Source organism: Balaenoptera musculus, chromosome 6, assembly GCF_009873245.2.
Source record: "Balaenoptera musculus isolate JJ_BM4_2016_0621 chromosome 6, mBalMus1.pri.v3, whole genome shotgun sequence".
In the NCBI taxonomy this organism is placed as follows: Eukaryota; Metazoa; Chordata; class Mammalia; order Artiodactyla; family Balaenopteridae; genus Balaenoptera; species Balaenoptera musculus.
This window is the reverse complement of record NC_045790.1, coordinates 95,917,062-95,937,125: the sequence shown is the minus strand read 5'-3', so window position 1 is coordinate 95,937,125 and position 20,064 is coordinate 95,917,062. Positions and strand designations below refer to the sequence as shown.

The following is a 20,064-nucleotide window of genomic DNA, read 5'->3' as shown; positions in this document are numbered from 1 at the left end:
AATCCTTCCAAAAACCAAGTACAAGCAACCCTGAGACTCTGAAATTCTGCGTCTTTATGAACATCACTGGAATTTTCCTGCAGACTCAGTAACTTAGGAACTGGATCCTTAGTCTCTTTTAGGTTAATATGAGTCCTCTACCACACAAAGAATACTACACATAACACACAGCACAATGAATGTTATTTGATAATGATGCAGATGCCATCCTCAAAATAAACCATTTCCAGGGAATAGGAGGAAAAGCAACACAGTAGGGGTTCCCACAGGCCAAATTCATCTTCCTGTAACTAGAAACCTTTCAGTTTCAGAGAGGAGATAAAAGTGACCCAGAAACAGAGAAATGAGTCTTTTGATAAGCAGCAGCTGTATTTAATCACTAAAATTATCCTGGACCTAATGGAAGAGAAAAGGTCTAAGTTAGAAAGGGGTGGGGCTTTTTCTCCCTCGCTTATTTTAGAAGCAAGTAGAAGTGAATGAAGAAAACAGAATCCCTAAGGTCAGACCCCGGTAGAGGCTCCAGGAAGTAGAAGTCCCCTCTCCTTCCTGCCCTTATGTCCAAGGTCACTGTCCTCAGGAATCCAAGCATGCTGCTCTGGAATAAGGCTGCCCCATGATGCCTTCCGCCTATGCCTCCAGAGACTCTTCACTCTGTGCCCCAGAGGGTTGGTTCTCCTCGTCCTCTTCATCAGTGGCCTGAAGAATCCTCAGCAGTTTGAGCTCAGGGTTCCAGCCTGTTCTAGAAGTACTGTTTGGGGTCCTCTCTTGGGCTTCCAGCAAAATCTCCATCTGAGTCCTGATGTCCTTGTTAGTGCATTCTATTGTGGAAAATTCAGGACCTAAAAAAAGACCCAGCCATTAATTGCACCTGTAGCCTTCTCCCAACTAACTGTGAAAAATCAAGACAGAAAGGAAGGGCTGGAATATCTTTAGGACCCTTCTGAGGGATGACAGCTCTGCCCTCCAGGGAGGTGAACCATCCTGGTCAGCACAGGTTCAGCTCTTCCTGTCCTCAGTCACTTACTAAGGTTCCTCCACCCCAGTATCTTATTCTTCCTACCGGGGAAGGAATCCAGGATTTTCTTAGTGCAGTCCATCTGTGGTCTCTCTGTGGAATCCTGAAATTCATACGTGTAAGGAAACTTGAATCAGGACTTTAGGAAACAAAGGGCTTTTCTAAAAGATGCTTTTCTTGGAGAAATTAGTATCTAAGACAGGACAAAATGCCACCTCCTGAGATTGAAGAGAGAAGCTTGTGTCACGCATTCTTTGACCTCCAGGCTGACCAGATGAAGGCAGAACCCAGTTTTCCCCCATTTCCAGCTGTCAACTAAGGGTAGACTGCCTCCAAAGGTGGCTGCCAACAATCCCTCGCATTCCTGTATGTACATGCTGTTCTTTCCATCAAGAGATGGAGTTGATTTCCTCTCCTCTTGAATCTGGACTAGACTTGTGATTTTTTTGATAAATAAAATGTGGCAGAAGTGATACTGTTCCAGTTCCAGGCCCATCCCTAGGAAAGTGCTTTCATGAGATTACTATGCTGTCAAGAAGCCCAAACTAGCCACATGGAGAGGCTTCATAGAAGAGAACTAAGACAATTTGGCCAAGAGCCCCAACCCAGCCTCCAGCTGAATGCAGCTGCATGAGTGACCTTAAGCAAGACCAGAAAAACTGTCCAGTCAACCCACAGAACCATGAGAAATAGCAAACCACTATGGTTCTGCTTTGGGGTGGTGTGTTATACAGTGACAGACAACTGAAACAGCCCTAGCAGAATGGCACTCAGACACTCTCACCTGTTTCAAAGTGGGGCCGTCTATCTTCATCTGCTGCTGCTGTGTTTTGTCACTTTCCCGACCTGGTAGAGTTCTGTGACCTAGTGACCACAAAATCAATGCAGTTCTCTTCTTATTGGTATTTCATATCCCATTGTTGAACTTCTAGTTGATCTCTAGTCTACAGGTGACTCCCCATCCAGGACAATACAGAACCTTAGAGGCAGGTAAAAGGGAGTTAAGCCCTCTGAGTTCTACGTGTGATTCTGTTCACCTGGGACTGTGACCACACCTATTACAGAATTAGTGATTAAGATAAAGTCTGTATTAAAATATCCAGGATTCCTCCATGAAACCTAAGGGGCAGGTGCCTGTACATCATAGCAGCAAAAGAACCCCTAAGTCTACCTGTTCAGTCTATGAACACTGCTCTTACTTTCTGTGCCATCCCTACGTACCTATATTGGCTCCTGAAAATGAACATCCTCCCTCCCCAAAAAACTCTAGATCTATGATTCTCTTGTATCAGATGTTTCCCCAACTAGTCCCTAAATGCACTTATTCTTTCCTTTCTCAGTTTCCCTTTCTTTAAATGAACATCTTCCAATCTGCCACCAGAGGTATGATGGTAAAAGGGAACGCTAATCAAGGAACTCCCTTGCTCGGCACGTGTGTTGGCTGCCTAACAGAACTAGCCCTCACCTTAGCCACACACTGGAAGCACTGGGGCATTCTAAAAACCACCGAGGCCTGGATACTAACACCAGAAACTCTGATTTGACAGGTCTGGGGTGCAGCCTGGGTTTTAGGGTTTTAAAAGCTCCTCAATTGATTTCAGGGCACCGTGAAGGTAGAGCATCACTGACCACCACTGAGGATGAAGATCAAACATCTCAGCAGGCTCTTCGGCCTGATTTACCTCTCTCCCTTAAATACCTGACCCCACAGCCACGTCAGACTGCTCAGTGCTCCTCCCTGCAGCCATGCTCCTCCAAGATGCCTTTACCCAGCCTATTCCTGTTTCCAGGAATTCTCGTCCATACTGGGAAAACTCTCACACATATTCAAGATCCAATGCAAAAATAACCTCAGGACTTCCCTGGCAGTCCAGTGGTTAAGACTCCATGCTCCTAGGGCAGGGGGCACGGGTTCAATCCCTGGTTGGGGAACTAAGATCCTGCATGCCACACAGCGCGGCCTAAAAAATTTTTTAAAAAAAGAAACAAAAAATCATCTCTTGCATGAGGCCTTTCTCAGCTCAAGGAAGACAAGCCACCACTCTAAGAACACAATTCAAAGGGCTCCCCAGTCATCCAAGCAAAGCTGCTCCTATTGGAGGCATCAGGAAGAGGAACAGAAGGCACCAGAATGAAACTCAGGGGACTGGCGATCACCCTGGATGCAGGGCTAACCTTGGACAAGTACCTCTGCCCCAGTTCTGTCTACCTCCCATGTGAAGGTCAGGAGCCTTCTTAGATCTTCAGGTTAGAAGACACTTTAGGTATCAGAGAGCTCAGTGGGATGGGAGCTAAACAAAGAACAGCATCCTTCTCAGGAAACATCTTACCCGAGCCCTCAGTGCCCCAGGGTTGCAGAGTGAATTCTGATGATTAAACAGTTATTTTCACATTACAGACAGCAATGTCCAGTCTATTTAGGGCAGAAGAATCTTCCAAGGTTTAGGGGGATTCTTTCTCCCATTCTGCACTCAAGCTGAGAAACGTCAGAGGGACCAGGGCAAGTATATCCTTCAGCTCAGACATGATAAGAACTCCAAAAAGGGGAATCTCTTATCTCTGGCATGAACACCACAGGAAAAGGATCGCCTGTCAAGAATTAGCCCCCTGACTGCTGGATGGGGCTAGATAGTGTGAGCTTCCTGAGACTTTTAACCTATGGCTGAGAAGCGGCTGACTCCGCTTCCTTAGAACTCTCATGGCCCTCTGGTGAGGGACCCTGGCTCTTCCCTGCCTTACTGGCCGATGAGCCCTCAGGGCTCTTCTCTTCAATAACCTGGGCTAGCTCTTCATCCTCAAACCGCCGCCTTTTCTAAAGTAGAACCTGAGCGGAAAGTGACTCTGACTCATGTTCATGGTCATCTCTCAAATACCCATGTGAAGCAGACATCTGGCCCAGCTCGCTTGCTTTGTAAATATTTGATGGAAGGATGATACATGGTAGACCAGCCAAACCAAAGCATTCCGAGGGGAACTCCGAGCGCCTGATAAAGGCAGGTCCTCAAATGACAAACGTGTTCAGCTTTTCCTGTCCTCAGCTAGGTCCTGGGATTCTGTCACTCCCAAACCCATACATTCTCCTTACCACAGCGTGGGTCATAAACCATGGCACCTGAACGTTTACGCGAGGTGTTGTGGCTCCCTGGTTCACTCTTGGATTTCTTTTTAGCCTCCTGAAACCCACATGAGGGGGAACTGAATTAGGACTTTTGGAAGTGAAGAAACCTTTTCAAAAAGGGTTTAAAGGAAGGAAGTTAGTATCTATAACCATACAGGAACTTTGTATCTACAACCAGCAGACAACAGGGAGAATCCCATCTCTCATACATCCCTTCCTGCTCCAGGCTTCACCCACTTGCTCCAATCCCAGCAGGTCCTAGGGGTCCCCTCGCTGCCACTCTACCTGTTTCCTAGTAGCTGTCTTCACCTTCCCCTGCTGCTGCTGCTGCTGCTTCCTGTAACCTGGTGACCAGAGAGCCAGCTCAATCCTCTTCTCCCTGACAGCTCCCACCCTTCCGCGGGGCTGCTTGCTGTGCTCTGCTACCCAGTGGTGACACTCTCTCTCTGGTCAGGACCAAGCCGGGAGGGGGTGCTTTTTGAAGTTGCAGTTTTCTGAGTTCTACATGTGACCCTATAAGACTGTGGCCACAAACATGGGACCAAGATCAAGTATCAGAAATGTGGGCTGACGGGGAATGGTACCTGGAGATCTAGCAGCACCAGAAAAACCTACCTTCTGTTGTCAGGTTATAATATAGTTTCTTCAAATGTTCAGGATATCTCAATGCTGGTCTCTAGAGAAAAAAAAAAAAGAAGAAGAACAGCTCTACTGTAGGTCTTTCCCTTTCCCAAAATGTATCCCCAAATGCATTCATCCATCTAGTCAACAAACATTTTTTGAGAAGCCAATGTGTGCAGCATTGTACCAGGGGCTCTGGAGAGGGGAAAGGTGTGGGAAGCAAAATGCAGAAGAAATAGAGAACGCTGCTCTCCTTAAACCTCTCCCTGTACATTTGCTTTCACCTACATACAGCCCAGCCCTTCTATGGGGCCTGGATCCAGAGTGGAAGGATAGAAGAGAAAGAAGAAATAGAACGTTAACTCCTCCAGCCTTGAGGAGAGATGAGTTTGGACTTGCATACAGACATCTTCCTCTGAGGTTCCCTGGCTCTTACTTGCGGGGTGAGGCAGTGTACAGATAAATACATCTTAGCAGAAATGGCACTGTCAGGTCGGCTCTTTTCCAGGGGAGGTTTCTTTCTCATCATGGCCAGCTGTGTCTGCATCTCCAGATAAGGTACGGTTTTCCCTTTATCCAGCAAGAGGCTGCAGGGAACAGAGACAGCAGAAAGTCGGCAACAGCTCTTCTTGGCTGAGGAGAAAGAGATGAAAAGGCTCCACATTTGAAGACATGTCCACTCTGGGCCTTCAAAGGCCTGTACCAACAGGTGCTCGTTCAGTAATGGCTTTGAGATGCAAGTATGATAATTGTAGCTGAATGGATTAAGTGTTTACTATACGTCAGGCTCATGTGTTTTATACCACTGAATCCTTACCACACCGTAAGAACAGGTATTATTATCCTCATTTTGCAAATGAGGAAAATGAAGATTAAAGATGCTAACTAAATAGTCAAAATTCACAAAGGCGGTAAATTTCAATACAAAATTCAAAGGTTGTCTCGCTCCAAACCACATATCCATTCTGCCTCCCACTTACCCGTAACTCATCTACAGAAAGAAAAGCGTGTCTACCTCCCAGTGGAGGTTTAAAGGAGAGAAGATATGCAGTGTGCACAGGGCCTGGCAGATGGCAAGTACTTAATAAATGGGGGTGATTACTGTCATCACTGCACACTGATAAGTCCAAGAACTCAGTGACCAAGTAGAGTGGCAGTTTTCTCCCCTCCCTCCTCAGAAAGAGCACACTGCTTAGACCCTTCTCAGCTTCTGAAGAAAAGAAGATGCTCTGGCTCTCCCACAGGCTTACGTGCTACTTACTCCTTCAGTAGATCCTGAGGTAACATGTCATACTGGTTCCATAAAGGTACGCATTCTGAACTTAGTTGTTCAAACAAGTGTACTGGGGAGGAAGGAGGCACAATCATCCCTGGAGGTCCCAACTGTGTTTGTGGGTCCCGAGATGACTTGTGTTTCTGGAAGAGAAATGATGGAAAGAACTCCCTGAAGCACTCTTTTCAATGCCACTTCGTCCCATCAGCATTCCAGCCTCCCAGTACAACGGTGCCATGGGAAACTCTTGTTTCCAGACCTACTCCAGCATCCTCGCCTCCTCTACACTACCAGACCCACCACATTTTTCCTAATCTGGCTCTCCAACCCTACTGTTGAATTCAGATAATATGGGGATTAGCTGTTTTGTGTCATTTTTTTCCCCAAAAGGTTCTGAACAAATACTTATTGGCCAACTATGTGCCAGGCACAGGGCTAGGGCTGGGGATTCAGCAACAAACAAAATGGGCCAAGACACTATTCTCCTGGACATAGCAACCTGCCAGCTCTGTGACTTACCCAAGGCTACATTTATCCAATAAATGGCAGAATTAGAATTAGAAGCACAGGTCCATTATAACTTCTAGTCTGTTGACATTCTATTCCCATCACAATGAAAATTAGCTTTTCATCAACCAAAAATTCCCTCTGAATACCCAACAGTTCCTCCTAACATCTCTTCAAAGTGTTCTTTTACCTTCCTACAAGGAGGAGGTAGGGGAAAAGAGTCTCAGAGTAGAAGATGGTTTGGTAATTATTCCTTCCTTAAGAGGGGTTTTCTTTGGCAGATTTTGTTCATTTAAAGAGAGAATGGGGGGAGGGGGAAGATACCTGAAAGGAAAACAAAAATAAACTCTGCAGAGTAATATCATGAAGGTTTGGCCAAAACAGCACACTTACCCCTGTAGATTTCTTTCTTTTCATCTCCCCATCCTGGCTGCGAATAATATGCTTCTCAGCTGGACTTGAAATAAGAATAACCACAACTTATTCCCAAACATCTTAAACAGAAACATCAGGGATATGTATGAATGACGACCATGAAGATTTCCATCCTCCATTCAGTACTCTAGGACGGCTGGCTGGGAAGCCAGGGGTGCCTGCTTCCCAGAGGCTGCTAAAAACAAGAACCCCACCCCCACCTCGCCCTCACATCTGAACTAGGTTCCCCACCGTTCTCTCATACAATCCAGTTACTTACTTTCATAGTATTCATCCAAACTAGTAATTATATACTTAGGTGCAGCGATGTCTATAATGTCTGAATCCCACCACCACCATAAGACTGCAGGAGGAAGGGACAAAGTATTTAGTTCTCCACTGAATTCCACTGCTTAGCACAGAGGTGCTCAAATATTTTTTGCTCTGTCATCTCCCTCCTCCTTCTTGCCTGGAACACAGATATGATGGCTGAAGCTCTAGCAGTCAACTTAGACTTTGAAAGCCCCTAGAAAGCACCTAAGAAGATGGAAGCCATGGGCTAAGGATGATGACCCAAAAAGCTAGAAGGAGCTCTGGCTTCTGATTACCTCATGGAGCTGACATACTAGCCCTGGCCCACCCAACTCTGGGCTTCTTTTACATGAAAGGAAATAAATCCTTAGGGGTTTTTTGTTTACACCATATATATTCGCACACAAAATGCATATATAAAGAAGCATTCACAGGATTTTTTTAAAGAAAATAAAGTCTCATCATCTCTAAACAGTCACTCAAAAAGAATCTGAAAGCCTCAGCAGTCACGAAAGGAAAACCAATTTCTTCCAATGATTGTCAATATTAGCAAGCCTTTGGACCTTCGACAAATGATCTTCGTCACACTTGCTTTGTATACAAGTGCTATATATATGCTATTCATTTTGTACCAGTGTGCTAGTCCTTAGGGTTGAGACCAAAGATTCACAGGCTTCACTGAAAACTTTACTAGTTGCTGATGGCTAATAAGAAAAATTGATAGTCAGAAGGCATTTGTTTCTTAATCAAACCTCATAAATACATTGGGCCCTATCTTGTATGCTATTTACTGTCAGGTAGAATTTTACGTAGACAACTCCCAAAGCATGAATCTCAAAGTGTACTAACAAGAATTCCAGTGTAGCAAGAGGCAAATACAAGAGACCACAGCCTTCTGCTCTGCTTGACCTCCTGCTTCTTGCAATGAGGTAGCTAAAAGCAAGGTCACAGGGGACTTCCCTGGTGGCACAGTGGTTAAGAATCCACCTGCCAATGCAAGGGACACGGGTTCGATCCCTGGTCCGGAAAGATCCCACATGCCGTGGAGCAACTAAGCCCGTGTGCCACAACTTCTGAGCCTGTGCTCTAGAGCCCATGCTCCGTAACAAGTGAAGCCACTGCAGTGAGAAGCCCACGCACCGCAACGAAGAGTAGCCCCTGCTCGCCGCAGCTAGAGAAAGCCCACGCGCAGCAACGAAGACCCAACACAGCCAAAAATTAATTAATTAATTAATTTTAAAAAAAGAAAAAAAAAACGAGGTCACAGAGAGAAGGTCTGCAGAGGACGATAGGCATTTGTAGAACACAAGAGTTGAAGACTCCCAAGTTCTCGACATGATACTCACCTCGTATGCTTCTCTGGGATCCAGATTACATCCGTATTTCCTACATCTTGAGGACAAGGAAGTTGTGTCTCATTCAAATTTAGCACTGATAGCTAAGAGAAAGATATAAAGCCTGTGTATGGCTTGAAGTTACCCACTCCTAATGGTATTCAGTACCAGGATAAGGACTGAATCATCATGCTAACCAAAAGGTATGGTGGTTCAGAAGATGGTAAGAAAAAAACATTTCCCATCCCCAAAATATCTTCATACTATTCCTCCGAGAAACTAGGTATCAGTAAAGGTACTCTGCAAGAGTGAGCACTGGTAAGTGTATAGTCTCCCCTGCCTCCCTGCCACATTAGGGTAGCATTTAGCAACTCCCAACCCCACCTCATAGGAGGATACCTTGGGGCTTACCTAAGGGAACACTACTCATCCTGCCCACTGCACTCCAGAGACTTAGATCCCCTGAAGATAAAACAACACAGTCTGGGAGCAGGGAGAGAACCGACAGAGGCAGAAGCAAGTTTTCTACTTTTACAGCCTGTCTGCAATTATAAGCAACTACATAAAAGTTAAAGTCATAAATTTTTTCACATTTCACTATTTAGGATCCTAGATTTATAAGGAAATCTTATAAATCATCTAGTCTATACCCCTGGCAGGATTCAGGCAGGGAAAAAGAAAAACTATTAAAAATAAGGTTGTCCCCATGAAAAGGAACTAACTGGCTTGGGGGAACAGAGAAGACCTTTTTTGCACCATAAACCCCTTTATGCATTTTGAATTTAGAACCATGCGCGTGTATTATCCCAGACAATTAACTTAAAACTAATTGAATCTAACCCTCTCATTCTGAAGAGGTCAAAGAGGTAAGTGATTTGTTCATTCATCTTTTCAAACCCATGTACCCTCTCTTGGTCCCTTACACTCTCCACCACATGAAAAGTGAAGGATCTTATGGAAAAAAATATAAGGCATCCAGTAGGACTGCAAAAAATAGTAAATCTCTATTGTAGACAAGTAGAAGGGTTTTGTCCTTCTTAAAATTTAGCTCTTCTCCTAACTAGCTGTGCTTCAGCAAATCACTTCCTATCTGGGCCTCAGTTTCCTCAACTGTAAGATATATGAGATAGACCACAGCAATATTCTTCAAACTGCATTTGCAATTTATTCATAGGTCATGAAATCAAATTTTGTGAATCACAGCCTACACTGTTCTAAAATGAAATAGAATAGGATAGAAAATTTCAGAGTCTATCACTCATAGTTAGGGTAAAGATTGTTCCATGATATTTTGTTGTAAAGTGTATCTCTTACCATAGGTCATAGCTAAAAAAACTCTGAAAGTCATGAGTGTAGACGATCTTGAGGCTTATTTTAGATCTGACATTCTGGCATTCTAATTTCCCTGTATTATGAGATGACAGTGTTTACTTAGTAGCTGAACATGCTCTATGCAGGACAGAGGTAGGAAATTCTCACCTATGCCAAACTGCCACAAATCAATCCCACTGTGTCTGGGATTTCTAGAAACAGTATAACATGTAAAGGCATTAGCACAGAGCCTAGCACATAGTAAGGGCCCAATATTAGTGATCTTCATCTTCATTAGTGATCTTCAGATTATAGTCATCCTGAATGTTAAATAAAGGCAAATATTTTATTCCCACTAGTAAAGAGAAAATGCTGAGGAAGTACCTTTTGTAATCTGTGACTTACTTTGGGAGATCTGTTAGTACGGCATATTAAGTCTCTGTCAGGTAAATCCTTCCAAGGCCTAAAAAATGAGAGTTTCCAAACATGAAACAGAGTCACAAAAGACTTACTGGAATGATAAAATTAGTGCTATGAGGAAAAGCCTCCTACTTATCTACAGAAACCCTTGGGCTTAATTCCTACCAAATGAATGTAGGGTCTCAGCATCGCCTTAAGTTTTGTTTGTTTTTCCTGGAACAGCTTCCAGACGTTGCACATTGCAAACACTTCACAACTATTTGTTGCATCAAACTGAATTCATAGCCTATGTGCTTCTCTCTCCAACTACAGATAGTTACATCACCATCAATAAAAATTTATTAAGCAACTTTGATGTAGATGTTCAAAAACATGCTAAATAAACAAAATGAGGCACGGACATACAATGGACTATTTTTCAACCTTAAAAAGGAATGAAATTCTGAAAAATGTGACAACATGAATGAAGCCTGAAAACATTATGCAAGATGAAATAAGCGAGACACAAAAGGACAAACATTGTATGACTCCATTTATATGAGGTACCTAGAATAGGCAAATGCATAGAGACAAAAAAATTGAATAGAGATTACCAGGGGCCACAGGGAGGAGGGAAAAGGGAGTTATTGTTTAATGGGCACAGAGTTTCTGTTTGAGATGATGAAAAAGTTCTAGAAGTGGATAGTGGCGATGGTTGCACAAGACTGTGAGTGTACTTGATGCTACTGAACTGTACACTTAAAAATGGTTAAAATGGTAAATTTTATGTTATGTATATTTACCACAGTAAAAAAAAAGAATATCAACCCTTTACATTTTCATATCATTTGCTATTTTATTTTTTTAAAAAACACGTTAAATGTATAAATGAATGAATATTGCGAAGAGGTGTAAGATAAAGACCTAACTCCTTGGCCTGATTTATCAAGTCCTCCGAGACACAGGCCCCTACTTTTTACTCCAGCTCCCCAGCCTCATCTCTGACCATTCCTGCTCTCTGTTCTAGACACAATGAGCTACTTTCCTGATACGTAAACAATTTCCTCTTGCCTCCAGGCCTTTGCATGTGCTATAGTCTAGAACTCTCTTCCCGTGCATTACCCACTTATAAGCCCCACTTTACTAGGCTGCTCTGCTTTCAGGTCTAGGCACAGATACCATCTGTACAGAAGACAGTGCCCTGGGCTAGGAGCCCTACCTGTGTGCTTCCACATGCCAAGGGGGCACTTCTCTCACCACCCACATCACACTGAATGGTTCTTTGTCTCCCCAACTAGGCTGAAAGTCCCTTAGAGGTAAAGACCGTATCTTGTTTACCGTCGTATCCCCAGCGCACAACAAAGTGGCCCCGCTAAGATATATTTCTGAAATCAATGAGCAACTAAGCAAATGATGTCATAGTCTGCTTTGACAGGCCCTGACTGCAAGAAGCCACCATTTTCTCAGCGTTCAAGTCTCAGAAAACCAGCAAGTAGTCCTACCCTCTCCTATACTACCTTTTAGCCTAACAGAAACCATCAAGGGCTGCTTAAATCAAACAGGAAAAAGAAACCACTATAAGGGCCCTCATTAGTGTTTTGATTCCAGGCAACAGGGCCTTTGAATTTTAAGTCTACGTTTTCCACAGACACGCGTCCCTTAGCTTCCAACATCAGCAAGCTCTAACTGGGTGCCTAGACTCTATAGGAGATTCAAAAGGAAACCACTGCTTCTGCCTTCGAGAGCTTACAAATAATTTCATACTTAAAAATAAAAGATAAGAAAAACAGTGTATATGGACACAGTTTTCTCAAGACCCACAGAAGCTGATGAGATACTCCCTGTTATGAGTTGAATTGTGTTCCCCAAAATTCTTATGTTGAAGTCCTAACCCCCAGTATCTCAGAATTTGACTGTATTTGGGGACCTCCCTGTGGTCCAGTGGGTAAGACTCCGAGCTCATAATGCAGGGGGCCCAGGTTCAATCCCTGGTCGGGGAACTAGATCCTGCATGCATGGCGCAACCAAGAGTCCGCATGCCACAACTAAACAAGTCCGTGTGCTGCAATGAAGATCCCGTGTGCCACAACTAAGACCCGGCGCAGCCAAAATAAATAAATAAATAAATAAATATTTTTTAAATCTTTGTTTAAAAGAAAGGAATTTGACTGTATTTGGAGACAGGGTTTTTAAAGAGATAATTAAGGTAAAATGAGGTCATATAGGTGGGCCCTAACCCAATATGACTGGTGTGCTTGTAGGAAGAGATCAGGACACAGACACACAGAAGGAAGACAATGTTAAGACAAAGGGAGAAGATGGCCACCTACAAGCCAAGGAGAGAGGGCTCAGAAGAAAACAACTCTGCCAATACCTTAATCTTGGATTTCTAGCCTCTAGAACTGTGAGAAAATAAATTTCTGTTGTTTAACCCACAGTCTATAGTACATGTTTTATGGTAACCCTAGAACACTAATACACCGCCCCCCCTTTTTAACCAACTCCTACAAGACAAATAAGAATACTTTCTTGGACTTCCCTGGTGGCGCAGTGCTTAAGAATCTGCCTGCCAATGCAGGGGACACAGGTTCGAGCCCTGGTCCGGGAAGATCCCACATGCCGTGGAGCAACTAAGTCCGTGAGCCACAACTACTGAGCCTGCACTCTAGAGCCCACGAGCCACAACTACTGAGCCCGTGTGCCACAATTACTGAACCCTGCATGCCTAGAGCCCGTGCTCCGCAACAAGAGAAGCTACCGCAATGAGAAGCCCATGCACCGCAACGAAGAGTAGCCCCCGCTCGCCGCAACCAGAGAAAAGCCTGCACATAGCAACGAAGACCCAATGCAACCAAAAATAAATAAATAAATAAATTTCTATTAAAAAAAAAAAAAAGGGCTTCCCTGGTGGCGCAGTGGTTGAGAATCTGCCTGCCAAGGCCGGGCACACGGGTTCAAGCCCTGGTCTGGGAAGATCCCAAATGCCACGGAGCAACTAGGCCCGTGAGCCACAACTACTGAGCCTGTGCGTCTGGAGCTTGTGCTCCGCAACAAGAGAGGCCGCGACAGTGAGAGGCCCGCGCACCGCGATGAAGAGTGGCCCCCGCTCGCCACAACTAGAGAAAGCCCTTGCACAGAAGACCCAACACAGCCAAAAATAAGGAAAGAAGCTTTCATTTAAAGAAAAAAAAAAGCACTAGTGTTCTCAACAATTAGTTTAAAAAAAAAAAATACTTTCTTTCTGTTTCCCACTGACTATTCATCACTCCTTTAAGTGAGGTTTTTTGTTTTTTGTTTTTGTTTTTTTTTTGCCACGCCATGCAGCTTGCGGAATCTTACCTCCCCGACCAGGGATTGAACCCCGGCCACAGCAGTGAAAGCGCCGAGTCCTAACCACTGGACCACCAGGGAATTCCCATTAATGTTTTGTTTTTAATCTAGCTTTCTCAAAGTCTACTACATGGGCAAAGGAAGTTAACCCAGAATTTTGAGGTCGTAAGCCCTTTAAGGAAGATTCCATGATAATTTACCTGCGTTGAAATTTGGAGTAAAACTTTGAACGTTGAGACAATAAAGAGTGAGCCTTGGGGAAGGTAAATCCTGATAAATGACCACAAGCAAGTCTCTTGGCCTGGAAGCAGGAATCTGCCATGTTTACAATGGTGAGCACTGGGAGTCTGTCTGAAAGACCAGACCAGAGGAAAACATGTAACATGTCAAAAGGGAGCCAAACAGAAACAATTCAAGGATCTTGTAAGGAAGGAGACAGGGCTGGCTAATTCACCTTCAGCATCCAGAGGAGATCTGCGGGAGGAATCCAGAATTCGAGGGTGGCCCCTCTCGATTCGGCGGAGAGTTGCCCAGCATTGTGGGTGCTGACAAACAGCCAGGTCACAGGTAGTTTCATCCCACTGGCTTTTATCTGGCAAGTCCATAGCTACAAATGCTTTAGGACAAAAGCCAATCTTGCAGCTTTCTAGCCCTCTGGAAAAACAATCACCACATAATTAGGGAATACTATACATTAGCCACGCAGTCCAGATATTAAGTTGCACTCAAAGCATGAAATATTTCTATTGAACCATATAGATAAATGGTGGTCACGGGATAATTAGGAATTGGGTAACAAGCAAGTATAAAATAATCTCAGCATGGAGTAGAGTGATAAGAGTTTGGGTTCAGACTGACTCCAGAAGGTCTCCTAACTGACCATTTAAATTAATAACTGAGTGACCTGATATTTAACCAATCTGAGCTTCAGTCTCCTCAGCTGCAAAATGAGGATAAGTCTATTTCACAGGGTCACCACAACAATTAATTAATGGACATTAAAAGTTCTGGCATATAGTTCAAAATAAATATTAGCATCCTTCCTTTTCCCCTTCATTAATCATTAGGGAGAAGATGCCACCATCTCCAAAAAGCCTTATCAAATTATAATTAATGTACATAGGACTTGAGTATCCTCAGATTTTGTTATACACAGGGGCTCCTGGAACCAATCCTCTGTGGATACTGAGCGACGGCTGAGGCGCAAAAGTACTTTAGATGGCTCAAACTTTTGGAAAAGATGCTTCAATTTTCAGTATGCTCCAGTTCTCACACAGGCGGCTAAAATACCCACCAGAAATGAATGGGTTTGCTCAAACAGCAAATCAGTCGACCCACAGACGCATCAGAAGCCACTGGCTTTTCATTTACTGGCTGTATGCTCTTGGGCAAGTTACTTCACCTCCCTCAGCCTGTTTCCTCATATAAAGTAGGGAAGGGGAAATCCCTAAGTAGCATCATAGAAGCATTAAATAAGATAATGTACTTTTATGTATGATATAAAACAGGTGCTCAATAAATGTTATCTTTCTCTCTCTAGAAATGTTTTAGGCAATCACTACCACTTGATCCCTAATAACTTTTTAAGGACAGTGTCCATTTCTTTTTTCTTTTACTCAACACATTTATTGACTACCAAATATGTGAGGGGAACTGTTATGGGCATAGAGAACAATAAAGAACAAAATAAGTCCCTGTTCTAAAGAGCTTATAGTTTAAATCAAAGATAGCAAACTATTGGCCTGGGATTGAACCTGGCCTATGATTTGTTTTGTTTGGCCTGCACTTTGAGCCATTACGCAAAGATGGAAATAGTCCATAATGTCCAGATTGCTGGCTCCTCTTAAAGATTAAAATATCTAACAACACAGGGGCCCAATTCCAACTAGATAGCAACTGGCTGGAGCTGAGCACTTCCTGACATCTTTAAACCAGGTGTATTCTAGCCAAGTGGACAGTTCTCCCACCAAACCCTATAATCTCTAACTGAAGCAGTTTCAGTTGCCATTTATCATCCCATTTGCTGTTGTTTTTTTTATAATAGGGAAATATTTCTCCGTGTTCATGTCTCTGTCAAAAACAGGAAAACTAAGGGTGACCTGAGACAGCAGATTTCAAGAAAAAAAAGCATTTCTGCTTTGCGGGAGTGAGGACAATTGCTACAAATGTAACAGGAAAATGGTAGAACTTAAAAAGCCACTGCATTCCCTGGTGGTGCAGTGGTTAAGAATCTGCCTGCCAATACAGGGGACAAGGGTTCGAGCCCTGGTCATGGAAGATCTCACATGCCGCAGAGCAACTAAGCCTGTGCGCCACAACTACTGAGCCTGAGCTCTAGAGCCCATAAGCCACAACTACTGAAGCCCACACTAGAGCCCACACTCGTGCTCCGCAACAAGAGAACCACAACTAGAGAAAGCCCACGCGCAGCAATTAAGACCCAATGCAGCCAAAAATAAATAAAATAAAATAATTTTTTTTTTTTAAAAAAGCGGGGTTCCCTGGTGGCGCAGTGGTTGAGAATCTGCCCGCCAATGCAGGGGACACGGGTTTGGGCCCTGGTCTGGGAAGATCCCAAATGCCGCGGAGCAACTAAGCCTGTGAGCCACAACTACTGAGCCTGCGCGTCTGGAGCCTGTGCTCCGCAACAAGAGAGGCCGCGAGAGTGAGAGGCCCGCGCACCACGATGAAGAGTGGCCCCCGCTCGCCACAACTAGAGAGAGCCCTCGCACAGAAACGAAGACCCAAAACAGCCAAAAATAAATAAATAAAAATTTTTAAAAAAAAGCCACTGCAAAACCATGGAAATGTTTTTTTACTAGGAAAGATGCACTATGAACAATTCGATGAACTAAAAAGCAAATACAATTGTAAGAGGGTTTGTTTTTGAATGCGAATATAATGTTACATTATTCTTACAACCGGCTGCGTGTTGCCCTTTTGTTACCTGACCAGCCCGAATTGAGCCCCGAGGTCTAGTCATGCCCATCTCTATGTCGCCAGCCCTAGCACTGTGCTGGCAAAGTAGTCTGCGTTAAAAAAAATTTTAGGTAACAGTTATTCTTAATACCATTACTACAAAGTCGAGAGGGCTAAAAAGATTAGAGGTGGCCATTCGCGCCGGCAGAGTTGAAAAAAGATTTCCCGCTTCGTTCCGGAAAAGGGAAGTGGGAGAATGCGGCCTCGGACGGCCGCGCTTCCGCGAAACCAAAGCAGAAGCCAAGCGGCCTAATCCCACAGAAAAACGCCACTCTTCGACGCGCGGTGAAGCGAACGATGCGCCCAGCCTCTCATCGGGAGGAGCCCCGCCCCGCCAGCTCAGTCCACGCCTCCGTCTCCCACGCTAGCCACCAGGCGGCGACGTCGCCAGGCAGCGGCGCAGAGCACTATGGGAAAGGGACGGAAAGCCCAGTGAGCCATACTTCATTTGCTAAGCAAGTTCCAGATATGGTGGTGGCGTAAAGCAGGGAAACGAGCCTGGGAAGGGACGCCAGGTGCCGGTGAGGCCGGACGGAAGCCCCTCGAGCCAAAACCATGGCAGCGTGGAAAGCTCGGAAGCACCGGCCACTGGAGGCGGAAGGGGGGCTGGAGGAGGAGGCAGGTTATGGCGCGCGGGGAACTGTGGGACACTGTGTGGGCAACGCGGGGCGCGACGGAAGCCTCGTTGGGTCAGACCGTGGCGACGCGGGAAGTCCGGACGCCGTAGCTGCCTGAAGAGGAGGTCCGAGGCCCGGGCCCCGGCCGCGGCAATGGCGGAGAGGCCCGAGGACCTAAACCTGCCCAATGCCGTCATCACCAGGATCATCAAGGAGGCGGTGAGGAGCTCCGGCTGGCGAATGGGCCAGGGGCGGACGAGCGGGCAGGGGAAAACAGGTCCTGGGTCGGTAGGTTTGCTCACCCTCGCTTTTCTCACAGCTCCCGGACGGTGTCAGCATCTCCAAGGAGGCCCGGAGCGCCATCTCCCGCGCCGCCAGCGTCTTCGTGCTGTACGCCACATCCTGGTGAGGCGGACAGAGCTAGCCGGAGCTTAGCTGGGCATAAGGGAGGCGTAAAGAGACAACCCCCCCCCCACCCGGTTCGGAGTTCGTGGCCTGGAGCCCGCACACCCCAGTTAATTATGTTCTACCTCAGTGGAGGAGGTTCAGAGCCCTCGTCCAGGGCTTGCAATCTCTGAAACAAAATAAGGCAACAGTAACTTGGTACCGGTAAGGGAGGGACTTACCGTGTCACAGACATCCATGCATGCAGGCTTTCTCATGCCACTTCTGGTGCTCCTTTTCCCACCCACTCCGGACGCGGCAAGAGGGCATCTGACAGCCCTTAATCTTTCTTCTTTCAGTGCCAACAACTTCGCGATGAAAGGGAAACGCAAGACACTGAATGCCAGCGATGTGCTCTCCGCCATGGAGGAGATGGAGTTTCAGCGGTTCGTGACCCCGTTAAAAGAAGCTCTGGAAGGTAACTACCCTTTCGTTTTCTCATCCAAGTAGATGTTCATCCTGTATGACCTGTGCTCACCTGGCCCTGAGTCTTTATCAGCTTGGGTGCCTTTAAGTCTGGTAAGCAAGTATTGGATGCGACTCCGATGGCAGGCACCACCGCGTAACTGTTTTGTGGTGCTGGGCGGGTTATTTTTCCTTCTGTGCCTCAGCTTTTCCAGTTATGCAGTGGAGTTAGCTGCTGCAGTCTGGTTCAGCCTTGCCTCCTAACTCCCTCCCCTTCATCCTTACAGCTTACAGGAGGGAGCAAAAAGGCAAGAAGGAAGCTTCAGAGCAAAAGAAGAAGGACAAAGACAAAAAAACAGATTCGGAAGAGCAAGACAAGGGCAGGGATGAGGACAACGATGAAGATGAGGAAAGGCTGGAGGAAGAAGAACAGAATGAAGAGGAGGAAGTGGACAACTGAAGAGGATGGAGAGACGCAGCTCGGAAGGTACCACTCTGAAACGCCGTACACGTTTGTGTGAAGCTTTTTCGTGCTGGACAGAGTAGTCTTAGGCAGAAGATCGAAATAAAAACTGAATTATCATGAAAACCAGCGCTTCCCAGACTCGGAGCATCTGAGTAGCGGAATCCTGTTTTGCTTAATCAGTCTCAAGGTTATGACTTTTTGGCAAGAGAGATTCTGAAGAGCTAATTTAATTGGTCAATTTGATCTCTCTTGTTTACTTACACGTATAGTTAGGCAGTTGTTGATCCCCAGTTCCCTCCCCACCCCCCAAAAAAAGTAATAATAACTTCCATGCTGCCGACTGTGTTCCAGATCATAGAGGCAGTCAAGGCTCAGGAAAAATTGGGGTTTGATCATGGTCAGCCTATTTGATTGTACAGTATTTGGTAGTACTAGCTTATTTCAGGTGATCAGAATGGCTTAGCTTTAGGAAATTACTATAAGGGTTCGAGAGAACAATGAAATCTGTTCTATTGTCTCCTCACTTGACAGTAACATTAATTGAAGTTTGGTTTCTACAGAGCCACTTGGCTTGGACCCCTTCTGTATTGCCTATAGGCATGTTACCTGCTTGGGTGGCTATGTTCTTGGCACATAACGCTTTTAAATCAACAGAGTAGAATTAGTCAAGCAAGGATGCCAGTGTCTTACTCTTGTAAAACAGATGGTTTAGTCTTAGATTCCCTAGTTCTAATCTCATGTCTTTTAAAAATGATTTTGTAAACCTTTCTGAACCATAAGGGAAATCTGATGGTGCTCAGGAATCTAATTCCTCCCCTAACCCATCCCCTTTAACTGCTTCTGAAGTATCTCTGTTGACCCTTCCTAGTTTTCTTCTCTTTCCATTTGGTGCTTCGAGCACTTCTTTGTTCGTCTCTAAATTGAGTGCTTGGAGGTTGAAAGGTAGTGAAATGTAGTGTGACACTGTTAATTTGTTAAATGAATACAGTGGAAAGTTTGTTGATAAGTGAATGAAGAATATTGAGAAAATTATAATGCTTTGTATAAATAAAAATTCCTGTTAAAAGTGATGACTCCTCTTTCATCCTTCTTGTTTGTAAGTGTGCTTTTGGGGAGGACCACTGACCATGCTCTATACAGTTCTTGGGGTGTGGACTGAGCCAGACCCTTATAAATATGGGATCCTGTGTCACCTTGGATGACCAGCAGATGCTGCTCATTAACAAGCAGGGGCGCTGCAGCTCTTCAACCACAGTGAGAGCTTCCCATGGCTCTGCTGGGCACCCCATACATACTAGATGCTCAACAACTCCAAACATTTATTGAGTCCCTGCTGTGTTCCTGGCACTGTTCTAAATGGTTTCAAGTATTAACTCTTAAATCCTATGAAGGAACACTGCTGTTATCTCCATGATTTCAGCTATGACACGGTATTACCTCTAGGTTACGTAACTGTTTCAAATCATATTTCACAGATAGATACACAACCCCAACGATCATTAGGTCCAGTGGCTTTTTC

The 20,064-nt window shown here is 45.0% G+C and overlaps 2 protein-coding genes across 8 annotated transcripts; one reads left to right on the top strand and one right to left on the bottom strand.

The window, feature by feature from the left end:
- Positions 1 to 166: 166 nt before the first annotated feature.
- Positions 167 to 17,134, bottom strand: C6H9orf43 (chromosome 6 C9orf43 homolog). 7 transcript variants are annotated; one of them, XM_036856222.1, is made up of 14 exons: positions 17,057 to 17,134; positions 14,089 to 14,288; positions 13,835 to 13,985; positions 10,311 to 10,368; positions 8,607 to 8,698; positions 6,928 to 6,991; positions 6,016 to 6,170; positions 5,191 to 5,341; positions 4,749 to 4,809; positions 4,419 to 4,477; positions 4,101 to 4,188; positions 1,800 to 1,879; positions 1,061 to 1,118; positions 167 to 839 (listed from the first exon to the last, which is right to left on the bottom strand). In XM_036856222.1, the coding sequence occupies exons 1-14, from the start codon at positions 17,059 to 17,061 to the stop codon at positions 628 to 630; spliced, it is 1,434 nt and encodes a 477-aa protein (XP_036712117.1). In that variant the 5' UTR covers positions 17,062 to 17,134; the 3' UTR covers positions 167 to 627. The 7 variants fall into 7 exon arrangements, with proteins under 7 accessions (XP_036712117.1, XP_036712118.1, XP_036712120.1 ...); XM_036856223.1 differs by having other exon boundaries at positions 4,128 to 4,188; XM_036856225.1 differs by lacking the exon at positions 17,057 to 17,134 and adding an exon at positions 16,582 to 16,989.
- On the top strand, positions 17,013 to 19,611 carry POLE3 (DNA polymerase epsilon 3, accessory subunit). The gene is made up of 4 exons (XM_036856229.1): positions 17,013 to 17,449; positions 17,550 to 17,635; positions 17,974 to 18,092; positions 18,367 to 19,611. The coding sequence occupies exons 1-4, from the start codon at positions 17,384 to 17,386 to the stop codon at positions 18,537 to 18,539; spliced, it is 444 nt and encodes a 147-aa protein (XP_036712124.1). The 5' UTR covers positions 17,013 to 17,383; the 3' UTR covers positions 18,540 to 19,611.
- The last annotated feature ends 453 nt before the right edge of the window (positions 19,612 to 20,064 follow it).

Excerpts from the sequence above, each read along its gene's own strand:
- C6H9orf43 (XM_036856222.1), bottom strand. Across the intron at positions 8,699-10,310 it reads GTACTAACAGATCTCCCAAA|CTATCAGTGCTAAATTTGAA; the intron begins GTAAGTCACAGA and ends TCTTTCTCTTAG. Across the intron at positions 4,189-4,418 it reads AGACAGCTACTAGGAAACAG|GAGGCTAAAAAGAAATCCAA; the intron begins GTAGAGTGGCAG and ends TGTGGGTTTCAG.
- POLE3 (XM_036856229.1), top strand. The coding sequence starts at position 17,384 with ATGGCGGAGAGGCCCGAGGACCTAAACCTGCCCAATGCCGTCATCACC. Across the intron at positions 17,450-17,549 it reads CCAGGATCATCAAGGAGGCG|CTCCCGGACGGTGTCAGCAT; the intron begins GTGAGGAGCTCC and ends CTTTTCTCACAG. Across the intron at positions 18,093-18,366 it reads GTTAAAAGAAGCTCTGGAAG|CTTACAGGAGGGAGCAAAAA; the intron begins GTAACTACCCTT and ends TCATCCTTACAG.